The 17,954-nt window shown below is 40.8% G+C and overlaps 2 protein-coding genes across 2 annotated transcripts in view; one reads left to right on the top strand and one right to left on the bottom strand.

Moving 5' to 3' along the window:
* The first annotated feature begins 499 nt into the window (after positions 1–499).
* coq10a (coenzyme Q10A) lies at positions 500–5,487 on the top strand. Its single transcript, XM_078255684.1, has 5 exons — positions 500–1,161; positions 2,836–2,985; positions 3,093–3,285; positions 3,544–3,645; positions 3,986–5,487. The coding sequence occupies exons 1-5, from the start codon at positions 1,025–1,027 to the stop codon at positions 4,151–4,153; spliced, it is 750 nt and encodes a 249-aa protein (XP_078111810.1). The 5' UTR covers positions 500–1,024; the 3' UTR covers positions 4,154–5,487.
* Positions 5,488–7,531: 2,044 nt separating this feature from the next.
* cs (citrate synthase) overlaps positions 7,532–17,954 on the bottom strand; it is a 16,210-nt gene continuing 5,787 nt past the window's right edge. The window contains exons 2-11 of the mRNA XM_078255683.1: positions 17,547–17,597; positions 16,714–16,821; positions 15,650–15,715; positions 15,226–15,357; positions 14,214–14,402; positions 13,873–14,072; positions 12,947–13,076; positions 10,942–11,043; positions 9,659–9,868; positions 7,532–9,558 (exon numbers count right to left, since the gene is read on the bottom strand). Of these exons, the coding sequence (XP_078111809.1) occupies positions 9,388–9,558; positions 9,659–9,868; positions 10,942–11,043; positions 12,947–13,076; positions 13,873–14,072; positions 14,214–14,402; positions 15,226–15,357; positions 15,650–15,715; positions 16,714–16,821; positions 17,547–17,597 (1,359 nt within the window). The 3' untranslated portion in view covers positions 7,532–9,387. The remainder of the gene's footprint in view (positions 9,559–9,658; positions 9,869–10,941; positions 11,044–12,946; positions 13,077–13,872; positions 14,073–14,213; positions 14,403–15,225; positions 15,358–15,649; positions 15,716–16,713; positions 16,822–17,546; positions 17,598–17,954) is intronic.

Here is a 17,954-nt window from a genome sequence, read left to right on the forward strand (position 1 = left end):
CTACGACTGTACTGGTCCGCCTACAGGCGTGGCGGTCTGTTTTCGCCTCATTTGTGAAATGGCGCCATCGTGTGGAAGAAAACGGTATAATCATTTAAGATGACTGGAGGTGACAACATATGATTGCACCATGGATGTATTAAGAGATTTCAAAGCAGGTATACTTGACATTCTTATCTTAACCAGAGTAGGACGGGATATGCCTTCGCCGTCCTGGGAAAAAAATACTCGCAAACCGTGAGATGCAGTTGGAACTTCCATTTCAGATTAAATTTGCTCTGTTGTCATCACTAATAATAATAATAATAATAATAATAATAATAATAATAATAATACTGTGATTAAAAAAAAGACTACAGAGATTGTCAGAGATGCACACACACACACACAACACCACAATACACAAACAGGACATTATTTTAAAAGAAAAAAAAGTGATCTTCATATCGCGAGAATCCAGTTGTGGTGCATGGTAACTCCAACACAGTGGGAGGCAGCATTTAATTGCAGAGCCGTTTGGCAATGGCTCCAACTGAATAGAAGAAAGGAACAGTTTGTCCCACCGGCGTTTTATTTAGCCGCAGAAGGTCGTTCGCAGCTTGCCGGTATTTCACAATAACTTAAAACCAAAACTAACTTAAATAATTTCAATTCATAGCAAGTGTGTGGCTCGAAACGTGGGGTAATGTGAGTATTGCTTAAAACAAATAGAGGAACGCGGCTGTAAATCGCGTTTGGCCCATGGATGTTATGAAACCTTGCTAGCTATTGCTACGCTAGCAGCTGACAGCTCTAGCTAAAGGCGACAGGAGACGTTGTTGAAGTGACGGTAGTCAACTAGTCAGCGAATGCTAGCTATTCTGAGCAGTCAGAGTTAGCTACTAACGCTACGTGTGAATTATTATACCCGTACTGAAGCAGGGTGTTTGGTCTGGAACATCGAAGCCCGGTCTAGTTGGACCAGACCCCGGGCTCAGCTTTTCCGACCCAGGATTTCCCTTCCTTGAACCGAGTGGCTGGTTTGATGGCAGCCACGGCAGGTGCCCGGCGGTTACCCATGGGTGTGCGGACGTTTAGTGACTTTCTACACATTGCCACTGTGGGGACCCCTCGCTCGTGTAGTGCAGCGGTGCCAAGAGGATGCCTGCGACAAAACATCAGGTCAGTCTGTAATGGAAACAGTGGAGTCTGTTATTATCATGACCGACACAAAGCGAGTCCTCCAATACAGAATCACAGACACTATGTCTCATTTGGATCGGATGCTAAAAGAGTGGGAAGGTGACAAGCTATACATCAGAGTAGTTTGTTTTTATCTCTAAAGTGTGACGATTGTCAATAACGTTGATCCCCTGGTAGCTAGTGTCACAATCTAGATTTGCTTGACAATGAATACATATTCAAGTAGCAGACACCTGCACCACAGGGATGGACCAATATGTTACTAAATCCAGCTAGCAATATCCAGAATTTTTCTCGCCAATATTGACAATGCATTTGAAAGATTTCAAGTATAGATGCTCCTCAGACATGGTTATCACAAAAAGGTGTATTGTTTTTCCTAAATAAACAGACCACAACAGATTAATTTATTTTAATTCGTCAAATGCAATACAGTATTGCTTGTTTAAACCTGTATCAGCTGATATAGATAGTATACAGATTTATTGAGTGCATCCCCAGTCAGGGGTGTGCTATATCATATCATTCATGATCATATTTGTATAGTTATTGATACGATGACAGCCAGAGCACACACTCTGTACATACAGCAGCAACAACCATTGCTGAAAGGCTCCAAAAGGGTTGTGTGCAAGAGGTTTGGATATCAAAAAGTGAGGTAACCATGACAACATGTAAGCATTGTAAGAAGATGATGAGAGCTAAAGGGGATAACACAACACAAACCGTGTCCATATACCAATCTATATTTCACCAATTCTAAAAGGAGCCAGAAATCATGTGAGTAGGGCAGCTTTTTTGAAGCCTAAACAGCCTAGCAGCAATTAATAATAGTACAATAAGTATTTTTCATGATTTTATCACATCATCATATTGATGAATATTGTTATTGCAACACTACCCTGCATTATCAGCCATCCCTATCTCCAGAAAGTAATTATACATTTTTCAAAACACGTGTTGGCGATTAGTCATAACACGGATTCTACAGGTTACCTACTGGAAAACACACTGTTATGTTGTTCAACAGGTCTGAGTAGGGTAGGCATGGGCCGGTTACTGTTTTCAAGGTATACCGCGGTTTGAAAAAGTCAAGGTTTCAAAACCACTAACATTTTCTGTCATACCGTTCCTAAGGTATGAGCTGTTTTATATGAGTGGACATAAGGACAGAACGTGCAGTTTAGAAATCCTTCTCCCTGTCAGTGTGCAGTGTGTTTCAAAATAAAATACATTGTGTTCAATGGGGGGGGGGGGAAACATTGTTTTTTTACTCAGACATTTAAAAAAATAATACATTTTAAAGCTGTAATTGCAATACCATGAAACGGTGATATTTTTGCTGAAGGTTATCATACCATCAGAATCTCATACCGGCCCATGCCTAGAGGTACGGGTGGCATTACATGGCTTTTTGCTATTCATATAAGAGGCCCCACTCAAGAAAATACCAGCACAGTCACACAACACAACACAACACAACACAGAGACCTTCCAATACCTCCTGGGCTAGTGTATTATGTGTACTCATTGACTTTAGGATCTGGAAACTGGAATGTAGTGGGCCTTTTTTTTGTTGTGGACTGTGACCGTGGCAGGTTGCGCTCTTTCCAGAATGTGGCATACAGGCTTACATTTCCTCTTACCTTTTAGACACTTGTCGTCATGTGGCATTTTGATGACAAGAACTCCCAGAGTGCTTTGCCTTCAAGACTGGGACACAATGACAGCTGTTCCCCAAAGCAGAAACTTCATCAGTTTCACCAACAAAAGGAAGGAGTACTCCGAGCGTAGGATACTTGGGTAATTTTCCATTACGAACTAATAATAACTTTATTTGTTCTGTAAGTGTTTTTTGTTTTTTTAATTATTATTATTATTCATTAACCTTTCAATGCTTTCTGTTATAGCTTTTCGATGCAGGAAATGTATGATGTGGTGGCCAATGTTGACGACTACAAGCACTTTGTGCCCTGGTGTAAGAAGTCGCAGACCATCATGAAAAGAGCAGGCCATTCCAAAGCCCAACTTGAAGTGGGATTCCCTCCAGTGGTTGAGAGATACACATCTATGATCTCTAGTGTTCGGCCTCATCTAGTCAAAGTAAGTGCCAGTAGCTTCACTGAGTCTGTTGGTTCTGTGAATGACGACACATCTGATGTATAATGTAGCATCTACGGATGGCAAGTGTATTTTGATATTGCTGCAATGTGACTAACCTGAAAGCTTAGCATACTGAAACACCGACACAATTTTTAGTTGCAGCGAATAACGTTTGTCATGTCAACAAGCACCCATTGCTCATTTTGTGATTCTCAATTTGTGATTTCTGATCACAGAGTTTCTCGTTTGGGTTCTTAGGCAGTGTGTACAGATGGAAAGCTGTTCAATCACCTTGAGACAATATGGCGCTTTAGTCCTGGCATTCCTGGTTACCCTCGCACCTGCACGGTAGACTTTTCTGTAAGTAGCCTGCCGCTTACTTCTTCTTGTGGTGAAAACTGAAATAGTTCAAGACAAAGCCTTGTCACCTTTGGACAGAGCCAGGCTAATGTTAAGTTTAGTTAAGTTACATTTAGTTTATTATAGGCCAACTGTCTGCTTGTTAAAGCTTCATAATTATAGTGCAGGCATGATTCCGATCTCCTCATCTAACCCGTAACAAGAAAGCAAATAAGCATATCGTAGTTAAACTATTCCTATTCAAACTATTGAATTCACCTTCTATTGTTGCCGTATGTTATCACTGGTCTACTCTCTGTGGTATATACTAAAGAGATTATTATCTTTGTATCTTTAACAGATATCCTTTGAGTTCCGCTCTTTGCTGCACTCCCAGTTAGCCACCATGTTCTTCGATGAGGTTGTAAAGCAGAACGTCGCTGCGTTTGAGCGGCGAGCCAGTAAGCTCTACGGCCCAGAGACTCGTATCCCACGAGAGCTGATGTTTCACGAGGTGCATCAGACGTGATCTCGGCAGCTGTACTGTACGTTCTCATCTGGCCTTAAACCATCACAACCTTTTTATTCCCTTTATCCACACCAACCTGCATGATGCTGCTCAGTCGCCCATCCCTTTTGAGTTTCCACCGCTGCATATATATCATGGCTCCTGTAGACGTTAGACATCCAACTCTTGGACTTCCTGCCTCAACAAATTCTTGCTTATCTCCTCCTTGTGTAAAGTCTGTCCACTTTCTGTCTACCTCCACTTACGGGATCCTTTGTTTAGCAAAAGGAACCCACCATTGCTCTCGTTCCATGGCAGTTACGAGCTGTATTTATGTAAACCAAACAGTAAATCCTTGCAACATCATGTTACTAATGGCAGAGAGTTGACTATTATTTTAAACAAACACCACTGTGACACTGACCAAAACACTTTTATTTTTATTTTGTTTTTTAGAAAAAGGCACAGACTTTCTTTTCAACAGGGATCAAGTCTTATAGTTGACTGTGAACTCAAGGTTATGTGCCGCACCGACACGTTATCAAGTCAAAGTGTGTCTAGTTTTAAATTAACTTAAGCACCTGGATAAGCTGCTTTTACTTTATTAGGAAAGCATATTCTTTGCCTTTTTATTTTTACCATTTACATTCATATCAAATTGAAATTTTAATATATTATTTATAGTAGGTAACCTGGTGCAAAATGATAATTAGTTTCATCCTTTTTAATGTATTCATCAGTGGCCATTTGCAAATATTTACCGTTTTATTTGGGTTCAAATTAAATGTGCCATGTTTGGGACGTAGAGTGTTTTCACTGTATGTTGTGACAATAGCAACATTCTGCATAAGGGGGAAAAAGGTTGTTTCTTCATTAGTTAGCTGTGCCCTCAATTCACTTTTGAGGTTTGGGAAATTTGGTTTGAATTTGTTGTGCTGTGAGAATTGTGTTTTTGGACATTGAGACTTGGCCTGCCAATTTTAATATGATCTTATTTTACAGCCCAGCACTAGTATCAATTAAGTGATTAACAGGTGATCTTAACTTTGCACAAACAAGGAGCACCTGACAGGCTAGAGAGTACTGTGAAATACCGTACATGGGATTAACCAAAATGTCACAGATCATATAGGAGAACTACAGACTTTAGACGATCACTGAATGATCTGCTTTAAATCATGGAATCACAGTTATAGAATCCACTTGATTACAAGCTGTAAAAGTTCCCCTACTCTACTTTTTGTATTTTACAGTCCATCTTCTAATGGTCATCAGGAGGATTTTACTTCTCTGTCATGTACAGTGTTGGTATACAATATACTGGTGGGCTGTAGAATAAAACATTCTCAATCATTTATCATTGTCTGTGGGTTTCATGCTTACTTTTTTAGGAAGGTGTAGCTTTTACTTGTATTGGCCATGATGCATGGATGTAACTAAGAGGCAAAATGAGTGTTTGCGTGTTGCGTTGTTCGTGCATGACTACATTTAGATGGGATTTATGTTTCATGTATCAGTAGCCCGTGACTTTATTCCATGACAAAGGGCTCATAAAGTTCATTGATTGTATTTGCCATTTCTAGAGCTGACGGTGTTGAAGTTGTGAAAGGTCAAGTATCAAGAATGTGTGACCTTCCTCATAATAGGCACTTCATTATATCCACGTGTTCCAAGCTGGATTTTGGCTTCAAAGTTAATGTGGTTTATTTTCTCTGTTGGTTAGACGTAGGGGTGCACCAATCGGATATTAAGATCGGATATCGGGTCCCGATATTGACAAAATAGCTGGATCGGAAAAATGAACAGATCCACGGGTCGATCCAGTTTTGGTAGTTTTTTTCCCCTCTGTCGCACGTGTGTCGCATCCTGGAAGAGTTGAGTGTACAAATAAATAAGAATTCAATACGTTACATCTATGTTATTTTGTCTTAGTTAGGAAAGTAATGTTTAGTTAGGAAAGTCTGGTGCCTTTAGTCTCTACCACATGGTGGAAGGAAGGTATAAGGTGGAAGGTATACAGTGTATTATTAATTCAACAATGGTATCAGATCGGTATCGGGTATCGACAGATACACAAAGCCCAGGCATCGGTATCGGGACTGAAAAAGTCGGATCGGTGCATCCCTAGTTAGGTGATTAGAAACGAAGGGTTAGTTAATCATCATTGCATGAGAACTTTTTATTAAATCAAACGGTTTGCGATTCACTGTTGTGTAAAAAAAACCACAAATGTTTTTTTGTTGTTGCTAGAGATGTATTATTGTAGGTGCCAATACTCAAAAATTAAATCAAAAACATAGAAAAATTATTTTGGAATTAGAAATATATAGAGCATTATATGATCACTTCAGTCCTCTATCATCCCCACAGTATGTTTCAACATGAACTGTCAAACTGCAGGTGTGAATGACCTTTGGGCCAACAGTGGTATCCCAGTATGTACTGACTGTAAACCAGACTTGTGAGAGTCTCGTGTAGACTTGTTACCACCACTGGCTGAAGAGTTGCTACAATACATCGCCAACATTTTGCAGTCCTATCATGTTTTCTGTTGCAAGCTAAAATGTATCTTTGTAAATAATGTGTGTATTTCAGAGCTTTATTTAAATAAATAAAAATAAAAAATTGTTTCTTAGTGTGCAGTTTTTATGTCATTTGCAAATTGGTCAGAAGAATAGGATTCCTTTCTGTACAGTTATTTGATTGCAACACTAACCTTTAAGCTTATAGTCAAATACACAGACGAAGCTTTAGCAGCTTGCTAGGACAGAGGTTTCTTGCGCTGCTTAACTTTGACGCTACAAACAGTATACAGTCAGAGGGTGGACGTAGGTCTCGGAAAGGCAGCTGACCGGCACGAGAAACCAGAGCAGGGTGATGGTATGTGGGCCAGTTATTAATAACAGCACATAGAAGAGGTGGGTATTTGGACCGATCTTCTTTCTTGATCATGGCAATTGCATTTATTACACAAAACTCAGGCCTCACCAAATGCATCTCATCACAGAGGATGATACAGAACTGAATGTATGACAGGGGTTATGGTATTGCCAGAAATACAGATTTTTGTCTCCGGGTATTGCATTTAAATTTTAACCAAAAAACTGTGTAATGCTGCATGTCTCAACAAGAGACACTCGGGGGCTTACACAGCAAGAATTTGCTCATTAATAGAGCAACTGTGTTTTTTTTTTTTCTTCGGTGTAATGTCATCCTTCTACACACAGGAACTTTCATAAAAACCAGAAGAAATCCATCAATCACAAGGACACAACCCAGACCTCGCTCTTCAGTGGTTGTGAATGCAGCTCATGTAGAAATACATCATTGGAATGGTCTCCTTACAGTAAGATCATTTTACAGGCCCATTTCCATACCATGAAGAAAACGAGACCAAACAAGTGTTAATAAAACCCTTTATTTTATTTTGTTATCTTGCCCTTTTGACCCATCCAGCCCCCTCCCACAAGTGTTTCTCTGAATCCATCAGCAATGAATTCTCCCAGTTATCACGTACAACCTTTATGCTCCTCTATGACCAAAATATATCTCTTGAACAACCCACCACAAGGCGGAACACTACAATAAAACACACACCTGAAAAAGCCAGAAGAAAGATGGTAGCAGAGCAGAGAGATTTAAACATCTGAGTGAACTACTGACTAACACGGCAAGAGCACACAAAAAGAAAGATGCAAGAACTTAAAAACTACACACAAATGGAGTGGTGACAAACCCAGAACTTAAGAGCAAGCTTGAAACATTCAAGTGAAACACCTGAAAAAGCGCCTGCCCACAGAGCTAGGCAAGAAATCGCGTATATACAAGATAGCTGCGGTTGTTCTTTTTGTTCGTTGTTACAAGGCAGTGACCAATGAGACTGAACATTACAGTGAGACTGGACACTACTACATTGTCGGTAAACTATGGTAATCATTGTGGTTATTATGAGCAAGTGATCGCTTATACATTCAAGCTATACATATATATACCTATGTACACAAAGTATAAATAAAACCACAAAATGATAACACAAAGATTATACTTTTATACATATTCAACACTCAAAAAAACAACAACAACTAAATACTAAAAAAGGGACACAATCAACCTAGGGGTGGGTTTTTACTACTACAAATTAGGAAATCCAATCAAGCAAGTGCTCCTTTTGGAGTAGTTGTTTAAAGCGCTCTCCTGTGGGGATAAAGTAACAAACATACACTCAAAAAAGACAGGACTTTAACAAATATAAAGCCCCCCCCCCCCCAATCCCACTTTTTATTCAAGCTTGCTCTTAAGGATTTACTACAGGCCAATTACAACACCCTTTGCTCGAAATCTTGATGCTATTGTTAGCGTTACTGTACATTCCTCTTGATTCGCTACCATTCAGAAGACCCTTTGAGCTGAGAGACCTATTAAAAACAGGAAAGCATGTTAACGAAGAAAACATAATTCCTATATAGACAAGAGTTATTTTGATCATAGAGGCTATACAGGTCATCACTAAAAAGAGAGGGGGGGGGGGGGGAGAGATCAAAGATTTAAAGGGGCAGTATCTTTTAACCGATTTTCATGTTTTTGGGTGTATATCTTGAACAGCTTTGTTAATTTTAGTGGTGAGGGCCTTTATTCTAAACTGGAGTGTTCATAAATGGGAGTGAAACCCACGGATAGACTGGGTGGGGTGACAATCTGGGAACATTGCATAGAAGAAACTTAAGTGCAGTCTGAATTGGGAGTTTTGTCCTCTAAAACAAATGCCCACATTAGCCAAAAGTAGCAAAGGTTGACTCCGGTATTTCACTTAAGATCTTCAAACGAATACAAAGTCTAATTCACTCCCACAAGTCCCTTTGAATGCCACTGCCTATTCATAGTTCCAGACCCAGTGCCCAACGACAAACACGCAGGCACTGCACATAGGGAAATTCTTAGCGATGCTAGCAGACTTAGAATGATACATAGTTTGCGCCTACTGTTGGTTACGTGTATGTGTGTCGGACGTTTTCACCTCTCATGTTCCTGATGGGGAAAACTTAACTAAATGCACTCAAACGATAACGGTGTGACGATTTAAAAAGGCCCTCCTTTTGTGAAATTACATTAAAAGCTTACTGTCTCTTTGAATCCCATTGAATCCCTGGGGTTGGAAATGACCTGAGAGGGGGGTCAACCTATGTCTGCTTTTTTTTTTTATGTTTCCACCTCCTCCCACCCTTCACACTAACCCCCAGCTCTTTTCAGGTGGTTCTTCAGCCTGACTTGGCTCCCACCAGTGTCATCAGTCCATCTGTGCTCATGGACTTGGGGCGCTCCAAGGGGAAGCCCAGGGCTCTACTCCACACCAGCTGAGCCAGCACGCCGAGGGCTCGGGACACACCGAACAGCACAGTGTAGTAATTCATCTCAGTCATTCCATAGTACTGCGCAGAAAGAGGGAAAGAGGGTCAGGCATGTCGGGATCGGTAGTTGCCACTATGGGATGACAAACGGTACGATTAAAAGCCACAGCACGCGTCTTACCTGCAGCAGCACTCCGCTGTGGGCGTCCACATTGGGCCAGGGGTTCTTGGCCTTGCCCTGCTCCAGGAGCACGTTGGGCACAATCTTGTAAAGCTGGGCGACCATCTTGAACATGGGGTCGTTGGGCAGGTGCTTCAGGGCAAACTCACGCTGGCAGGTGTAACGTGGGTCAGTCTTCCTCAGGACAGCATGGCCATAGCCTGGCACAACCTACGAAGAAAGACGGCAATATTTACCTCAACTTCTGAACCGTGCTACTCCTTTTACTACTTGTAATCTTTGCATAGCATTTGTTTTAGAATAGTAAATAAAGTGTTAATAAAAAAAAAAGAAGAAAGAAAAGAAGCTCTGTGAGGTTAGTAAGAACAGATAAAAGTCTTGAGTTTTAAATCTCAGGCTATCAAAAGGCAAAAAGCCCTTATGACTAATGCCCAATCTCCTTTGGTTTTGGGAAATGTTTTTTTAAATGAAGGGTCAACAAATAAATATATTGGTGTCTACCTGGATAGTAAATTAAACTGGGAAAAAACACTGACGTTGTATTCAACAAGGCTCAGTCAAGACTTCTTCTTTGATATCAGCAAGAAGCTTCTTCATGTGTTTTTTTTTTTTTTTTTATTATCAGGGAATTAGCTTAGCGTCCTCTTTTATGCTGTGCTCTGCTGGGCGGGCAGCATCAGTGCAAATAGTAAAAACAGGACCAATAAGATTATCAGAAAGGCTGGCTCAGTAAATGACCTTACTCCAGACTCACTTCACTTGTCACTTTAGAAAAGAGAACAAGGCCAAATTAAAAAAACAGTTCTGTATTTTGAAGGCAATCCATTACTCCGGTGTTTTTAACTGACTCAGAAGCTCATTCAGTGACAGCTAAAGAGGCCTCAGTTTTCTACTGAATGACACAGAGGGCAGCAGCGGTGCAATTTTTAAGGAACACTTTTAGATGTGGTCTTTAGATGGAGCACGTTTTCAGCCGTTAATCATGAAATTATGTCTCAAACACTTCATCGTGTTATTCATTTGATGTACTGTGCATTTTTTGTGTACCGTGAATGTAACATGTATATTGTTTGTTGTCTGCATGAGTTGATTTGGTGGCAAATGAGTTTCTACATTAGGGATTAATAAAGTTTTGTTATCTTATCTGAGCAAGTCATCCTTAAAAAAACAATGGCAGTATGGCAGATATGACCCATGACATCCTTACCAGGGTTATGCTGAAATTACTAAACGTGAGGGCAACAATTTGTTTACAATGATGACCAGAATTGGTGTGTCTTTACCCTCCCAGACTTCAGTGTGTTCCAGATATAATCCCTCATCTTCTCATCAGACACCTCTCCGCCCAACTCCTGCTGCAGGGCGGTCAGCCACACTAGCACCTCCTGCGAGATGCAGAAATATACACATTGATGAGTTATAACTGTGAATTTCATAAAAAAAAAGGTGAGTATGGTCATTACACACAAATAACATTAATTCTAAAAGAACACAAAGTACACAATTCTGAAACTTTTTCATGATACTTTATGAGCTTGTGCTGCTTTTCAGTAAAAACAAAAAAAATGATAATCCCAGGGCAGGGGAGTGTAGCGGAAACTAGTAAACTAATGCACACACTCACTCTCCTCTGTATGAGTTCTGGGAATTTTAAATGTCGGCATCATGTTTGAAAGAAGCCCCGAGTCATTCTACAATAAAATTCTGGCAATTTGGCAAACTAGGAATTGAGCCAAAACTGTCATTTTGAGCGCCTATTAACAGGAGCGGCTTGGGCGCTGTCAGACAGTGTATAAGAGGCAGCTGAATCATACAACTGGGACCAATCAGCTAATAATAAAATGTATGGCAAGGTTTATTGAAGGTGGTACAAGGAACTTAGGGCGAGGCGTAAGCGGTCGCGATGCTGTTGACGTTACACTTCCTCTGAGACAAGCAGGCACTACAGTGGTTTCTGTGTCTGAGGTTGTAAGGCAAGGCAACTTTATTTCTGTAGCACATCTCAGCAACAAGGCAATTCAAGTGCTTTACATCGTAAGAAAGTTTTTTTTTTTTTTGCACACCTCTTTAGTCGGGCAGGTGCGTAGGATATGATCAAAAGCTTAGAGAAGAGTCCCGCACACTGACCATTACGCAAGCAATAATTTATTTAGAAAAATACAACGTTTCGGTCTTAGACCTTCATCAGGTAAATTCCTTTTTTTTTTTTTTTAACCTGATGAAGGTCTAACGCCGCCTTCCCACTGGCACTTGAAATCAGCTCCGTAATACGCAATACGCCCCCAGCGGACGTCGTACTACACCGTTGAAAAGCTTCGGAAGCGACTCACAAAAATGGCGGAGAGACTAGAATGACTGAGTGTGTCTGAATGTACGATTCTCTATGACCTCTCTTATACAGATAGAAATAGAAAGGCTGCTGCGTGGAGAAAAGTTGCCCAGGACGTTGTCATGTCACGTCGGTTAAATTAGCAGGATTGTTTATCAGTACCATAGCAAGGCTAACTTCCGCTAGAATTGTCGGATAGGAACCGTCCGTAGCCTTTCGCAAGAGTAAAATTTTTTGAACGAATCCGGATGACCAACTGACAATTTTTTTCGCACAGCACCCGTTCGGACCCATTCGCATGCGGTCTGCGAATCTCCGTAGGAAATTAATGACTTCCGGTCGTTTCAAAGCCGTATCGGAGCGGATTTAAACTGCCAGTGGGAAGGCGGCATAAGACCGAAACGTCTTATTGTATTTTTCTAAATAAATTATTGCTTGCGTAATGGTCAGTGTGCGGGACTCTTCTCTGAAGTGCTTTACATAAAACATTAAAGAGCAGTTAAAAAACGGTCATAAAAATAAAACAGGCTAAAAAAGATAAGATACAAATACAAGAATAAAAGTTACAGTGAGTAAGAAATGAATAATTATTTGATTTAATAGGTTGTAGTGACGGGTTTGGGAGGGGAGAGGGAGGTGTTTTATTTCTTTTGTTTTGAGTGTAAAATGTTATAAACAAATAATGTTCTAGGTAAATATGATAAATAGGTTAGGAATTATTTTTACAACTAAAATTATTTCTTTTGTTTTTACAGAGGGAAAGTACCGGAAAAAAAGGTACCGTTGGGAATTTAAGGTACTGGTACCAATGTGAATGGTACCCAACCCTAACTGTGACATGTTAAAAAGTTCTGGTAGACGGCTTGAGGGATGCCGATAAATACTGCCCTACACTGACTTTGGAAGCCAGCAAAATTGCATCTTCCTTAGGTGAAAATAATGATTTTCTTGGTACAAACCTGATTGGCCAGGCCATGCAGAGGACCAGCCAGACCATTCATGGCAGCACTGAAGGACAGGTAGGGATCAGACAGGGCACTACCCACCAAGTGGCTGGTGTGGGCACTGACATTGCCCCCTTCGTGGTCACTGTAACATTACAAAAAAAAATAAAATAATAATAATAATAATTAAATTGTGTGGGATTACACTGGACTGAAATAGCATATCATATAACATATCAACACTGATCCAAATGTGGTAGTGGCCATTTACCTCCCTATGTCTGAACAGTACGTTTGTCCACTCCATGTGCAGTTTGAATGCGAGGACCTCAAGCACTCTTATGCCTTTCCTCTGACAATGTGTCAGTTTGATTGCATATGTTTGGCTTGGTGCACAAGTTTGATGTTCAATCAAACATATAGGTCGTGTTAAAATATCATCCAGTATTTTAGGCTATTAATTGTACCTCTTTGAACTCAAAAGTGAGAAGCAGCCAATTCAGGATGGCAGGACTGTTGTAAGAACAGTAGAACAACAGAAGTTGCACCACACAAACTTTGTCTGACATGACCATACATGGCATGGTTAAACAATCAAGACCAATGTTGCTTCATGCAAGGTGCCTTATATCACATTACATGTTTAATGTTCTAAAGCCAAATGTTTCTTTGATGTTTTGCTTTAGACTCTTTTGAAGATGTTAAAATTAATATAGTAGCTTAGTCCTTGGGCACAGAAAAAACTGTTTGAACTAGTATCCTGTTCTTCAAACACTTCAACTGAGTTTTGCTTCAGGCTCGACATTTAATTTACATTAAAAGAGCAGAACTTGAAAGTAACTAGACAGAGAAACCGAGGATAAATCCTCAGAAAATGGTGAGAAACCCATTTCGAAAATCAAAGCGAGTTTGTAATGTGATAGGTATGTTTCAAGTTGCACCTGTGGATGGTGAGGTAGAGCCTCATCAGCTCAGTGAACTGGGCATCGCTGTAGCCCAGCATGTTGCTGAAGTTGTGGGACCAGTCCAGGTTCGAGTCGATGGCTCCGATGCTGCTGCCTTCGCGGTACAGGTTGCGGTAGATCTTGGCAGCAATGCAGGGCAGCTTGGCAATCAGGTCCATGGAGTCTTCATAGACAAACTAAGAGAACCATCACAAAAGGATGTACCACATTCAATGAAAAATGCATCTAGCAGTCAAGATATCTCTCTTTGGACAAACATGTTCACCCTAGTCCCAAAGCCACCAGCCTAGTTTAACATGAGATCAATGTGAACTCACCTCCCAGTACTTGGACTTGTGGACACCCTCAGAGTAGGCCCGTGCAAAGCTGCTCTCGCTGTTCAGAGCTGTGATGGCAGCACTGAACTGAGACATGGGGTGAAGGTTTGTGGGGAAATTATCCAACATGGTGACAACGTGAGAGGGAAGTGCTGCTCTCTTTGCCCACTCTTTGGACACCCAGTTCACCTGGAGGAACAGGAGCACACAATGGAGGTGGGTGACCGGAAATATTCACTTACCTGCTCATTCTACATCAGGGTTTACAAGTTGACAATGTGTGCTACAGACACACATACGCAGATCAATTACTTCACAGCAACCACAGTGCCAAAGAAGGGCCTAAGCCGTTTATTATTTTACATGTCAAATTGTTTGGTAGGGAGAAATGGATAGATCTGACAATTCAGAATATCAAATTACAAAAAGTTATAGGAGGTGAAAGCTATATTTTTTTTTCTTCTTTCGGTTAAAATAAATAAATAAATGTAGTCAGCTAAAAGGAGAGGCTTTATCAGTCAGCTTATCCTCATATCACTCTTCAAGGAGAAAGCTGGCAGCAATAAAATGCTTATTTATAAAAAGGTACAGACATTTTATTGTTCCCCAGTTATAAAACAATATCTAGTTTATAGGATGGTTTTCTGGAGTCATACAAAACTGACTAAGTAATAACCACTACTTTCTGACAGACATCTTGTGATCCACCTTCCCATGTTTAAGCCCTAACAAGGCGACAGTAATCGTAATCACGTTATCAGTCACATCGAGTTAGTCTTTGAAGCAATTCCGAAGCAAATATGTCACCTTCATCTACATGTATTATTCTGCAGGAATGTTTAATTTAGAAAACGTTGAAACGGTGAGGGGAGATTCTGTCAAAATATGACAAGCAGCGCCTGCGATACCAGCACTGACAGATGGATGGAGAAAATGGACAGCTGCGCAGCCCTCCCTCACTATAACACTACCGCACAATTATCTAAGAAGCTTCAGCTCCTCCACCACTCACCTGCTCCTCGGTGGGCACTTGCCCCGTGACCAGCAGCCAGAAGAGGCCCTCGGGCAGCGGCTCCTCACCTCCGGGAGCTGCAGGCAGCAACTTCTGACACTCTGGAATGCTGTAGCCCCGGAAACGGATGCCCTGTGTATCAATGGAGAGAGAGGAACATACATATTCAAGTTATCCTGAAATGCACCATCGAGTGTGTGTTGGCAAGCTGCCAGCGTGAGCTCTGGCTCTACCAGGATTTACACGTGTTGGCCTGTTAACAAGATGTATGACCATAATGTTGCTCTGCCACTGGAAGCTCGGCACTTTGATAAAAAAGCAATCCAGATAAGTGCCTACAAAGCAGGCTTATCTGCAAAAGGCAAAGGGTGTTCAAATTATGAAACCACTGTAATGCTTTGTGCCACTTTGGAGGCATACTGACCTCATCAGGGTCCAACACAGAGGTCTCATACACCAGGCCCTTCATCCCCCTCATACCTCCATAGACCTGTGAATGAAAACACAAGCATATAGATACATTACATAGTGAAAACAGCTATCACTATATACAGTTGTGCGTTTGCAGTAACAACGGTAATGCAACATTAGACCATTTTGATTAACAATGCAAAATCTTTCACAAAGACAAAAGAATAAACCTAAATCCTATTTAACTTTAGGTGTGTAAAACTATGCCCTGGAATAAGTAAATGCACTTGGATATTAAAGCCTCTGAACACCCACACACGGTGATTTCAATTATTCTGGCTGGTTAGACCTGTGCTCAGGTCGAAGGTGGGCCGGAGCTATGGTGGGAATTCATTAGGTCACAACTTTCATCTACCAATAAGAATGAGAAATGGGTTATTTGTCCTGCCCTAACAACAGGTGCCACAAAGCTAACAGGAGGCTCAGGAAGAGGTCAATCACTCAGTCTTTACAGACCCACACAGTTCCGGGAAGCGGTCCAATCAGCCAGAATAACTGCAAACACTTGTGTGGGTGTTCAGGGCCTTTTATTTATATAATAATAAATAGATTAGCATAACATGGATGGGCCACAGCTGAAAGTAAAACTAATCCAAGTCAGGACTAAAGTAAATCTTCTAAAAACGTCACGGCAACTAGCCAGAGGTCAGAGGTGTAGTGAATGATTAACCGAAGAGGATGACACAGTTATTGCACTGGGGTGTGTGTGTGTGTGCGCACACACATATATATGGGAGCAATGCGAGTCGGAAGTGTACAGTAGAGATTTGAGTGACTCAGCTAAAATGTCTGCGTTGGCAGGAAGCTTCATATTGTGACCTCTGATGGAGGTGATTAAACAGACACAGTAAATAAGGCTGGGCAGGCCTAGACAGATTAGGTGAAGCAAATATGCCACGTCTAATCCACATCATGGTCGATGGCCTACATGCTCCTTCCTAAATGAAATTCATTCCGAGCCCCTCGACACATGTAACCCTCCTGTTTATTGTGTCCAACATCCAAAGAGTCACTCACCATGTCAACGTTAATCTGTCCTATGTTGGTTTTGCCATACTGTTGTTTAAAGTTCTTGATCCTGGTCTGTTCTTTAGGGATGAGGTCTGCCAGAACATCCTTCAGATTCTGTAAAAACACAACATTTAATTAGTTGATCAAACATCTAGTTTTAACCCTCTGAGCCCTAAAGTATTTTTGACAACCCCTGGTCCGTCTGGTTTTATTTTCAAAAGAAAAAAAAAAGCTTGTAAAACATCAACCCTGAACATCATTTCTTTTCAGGAAAAATCGGGCTATTAGAATATTTGTGCTGCAGTGAGGTCACTTACGTTAAAAAGGTTCTAGGACCATAAAGACAAATAAATAAATAAAACGGAACATGAATCTCTTGATATCACACACAGCAATAAAAGCTAAGCCAATCTCATGTCCAAATCAGTTTTCATATGTATTAGGAGTCAAACAGTGAAAAAATAAACATAAGTTATACAGTGGACAAAATATCTACATTTTCCAGTCCAGACGCTTTTGCCCCCATGACATTCACTTATGCCAATAATCAAAATAATAATGTCATATTTACTGATATCACACACACAGCAATGCTACACAAGCATTTGTGTTGTCTAAAACAGTATAAAGCACATTCCACCAGAACTGGGGTAAATTCAACAGACTATGTAAACATCTGTAGCTCCACAAAAGGTCAACATGTACTATTAATACTCAAGAGAACACAGAGTGACAATCAGTGCCTTTTCCAAATGCCACTTACACTTCAGAATAATAGCCAGGTTCAAATTTAAGATTTAAAAAGTAAGCAGTCTTTGGAGTTAACGGAGTGTACTTACTGTTGTTGTCGCGCTGGCATTTCTGGCAGCCACAAGGAAGTAGGTGGCATTCTGTTGAACACACAAATAATAGGATTTTGAGTATTAATAGCACAACCACAAACCCTAATAACAAATGTAAAAGGCCATGTGTGGCCGGGTTGGATCAGTGGGTAGAGCAGGCGCACATATACTGAGGTTTCTGCCTCGACGCAGAGGTCTCGGGTTTGAATCCGACCTGAGACAATTTCCTGCATGTCTTCCCCCCTCTCTCTCTCTCTCTCCCCCCTTCCTCACCTAGCTGTCCTGTCAAAAATTAAAGGCGGAAAAGCCCAAAAAATAATCTTAATAAAAAAATTTAAAAAAAAAGGCCAAAGCAACATTTTTAGGCTACTAAAGCTCCTTACATTAGGAACTGAGACAACATTG

The sequence above is a fragment of the Sander vitreus genome, chromosome 7 (genome assembly GCF_031162955.1).
Source record: "Sander vitreus isolate 19-12246 chromosome 7, sanVit1, whole genome shotgun sequence".
Lineage (NCBI taxonomy): Eukaryota > Metazoa > Chordata > Actinopteri > Perciformes > Percidae > Sander > Sander vitreus.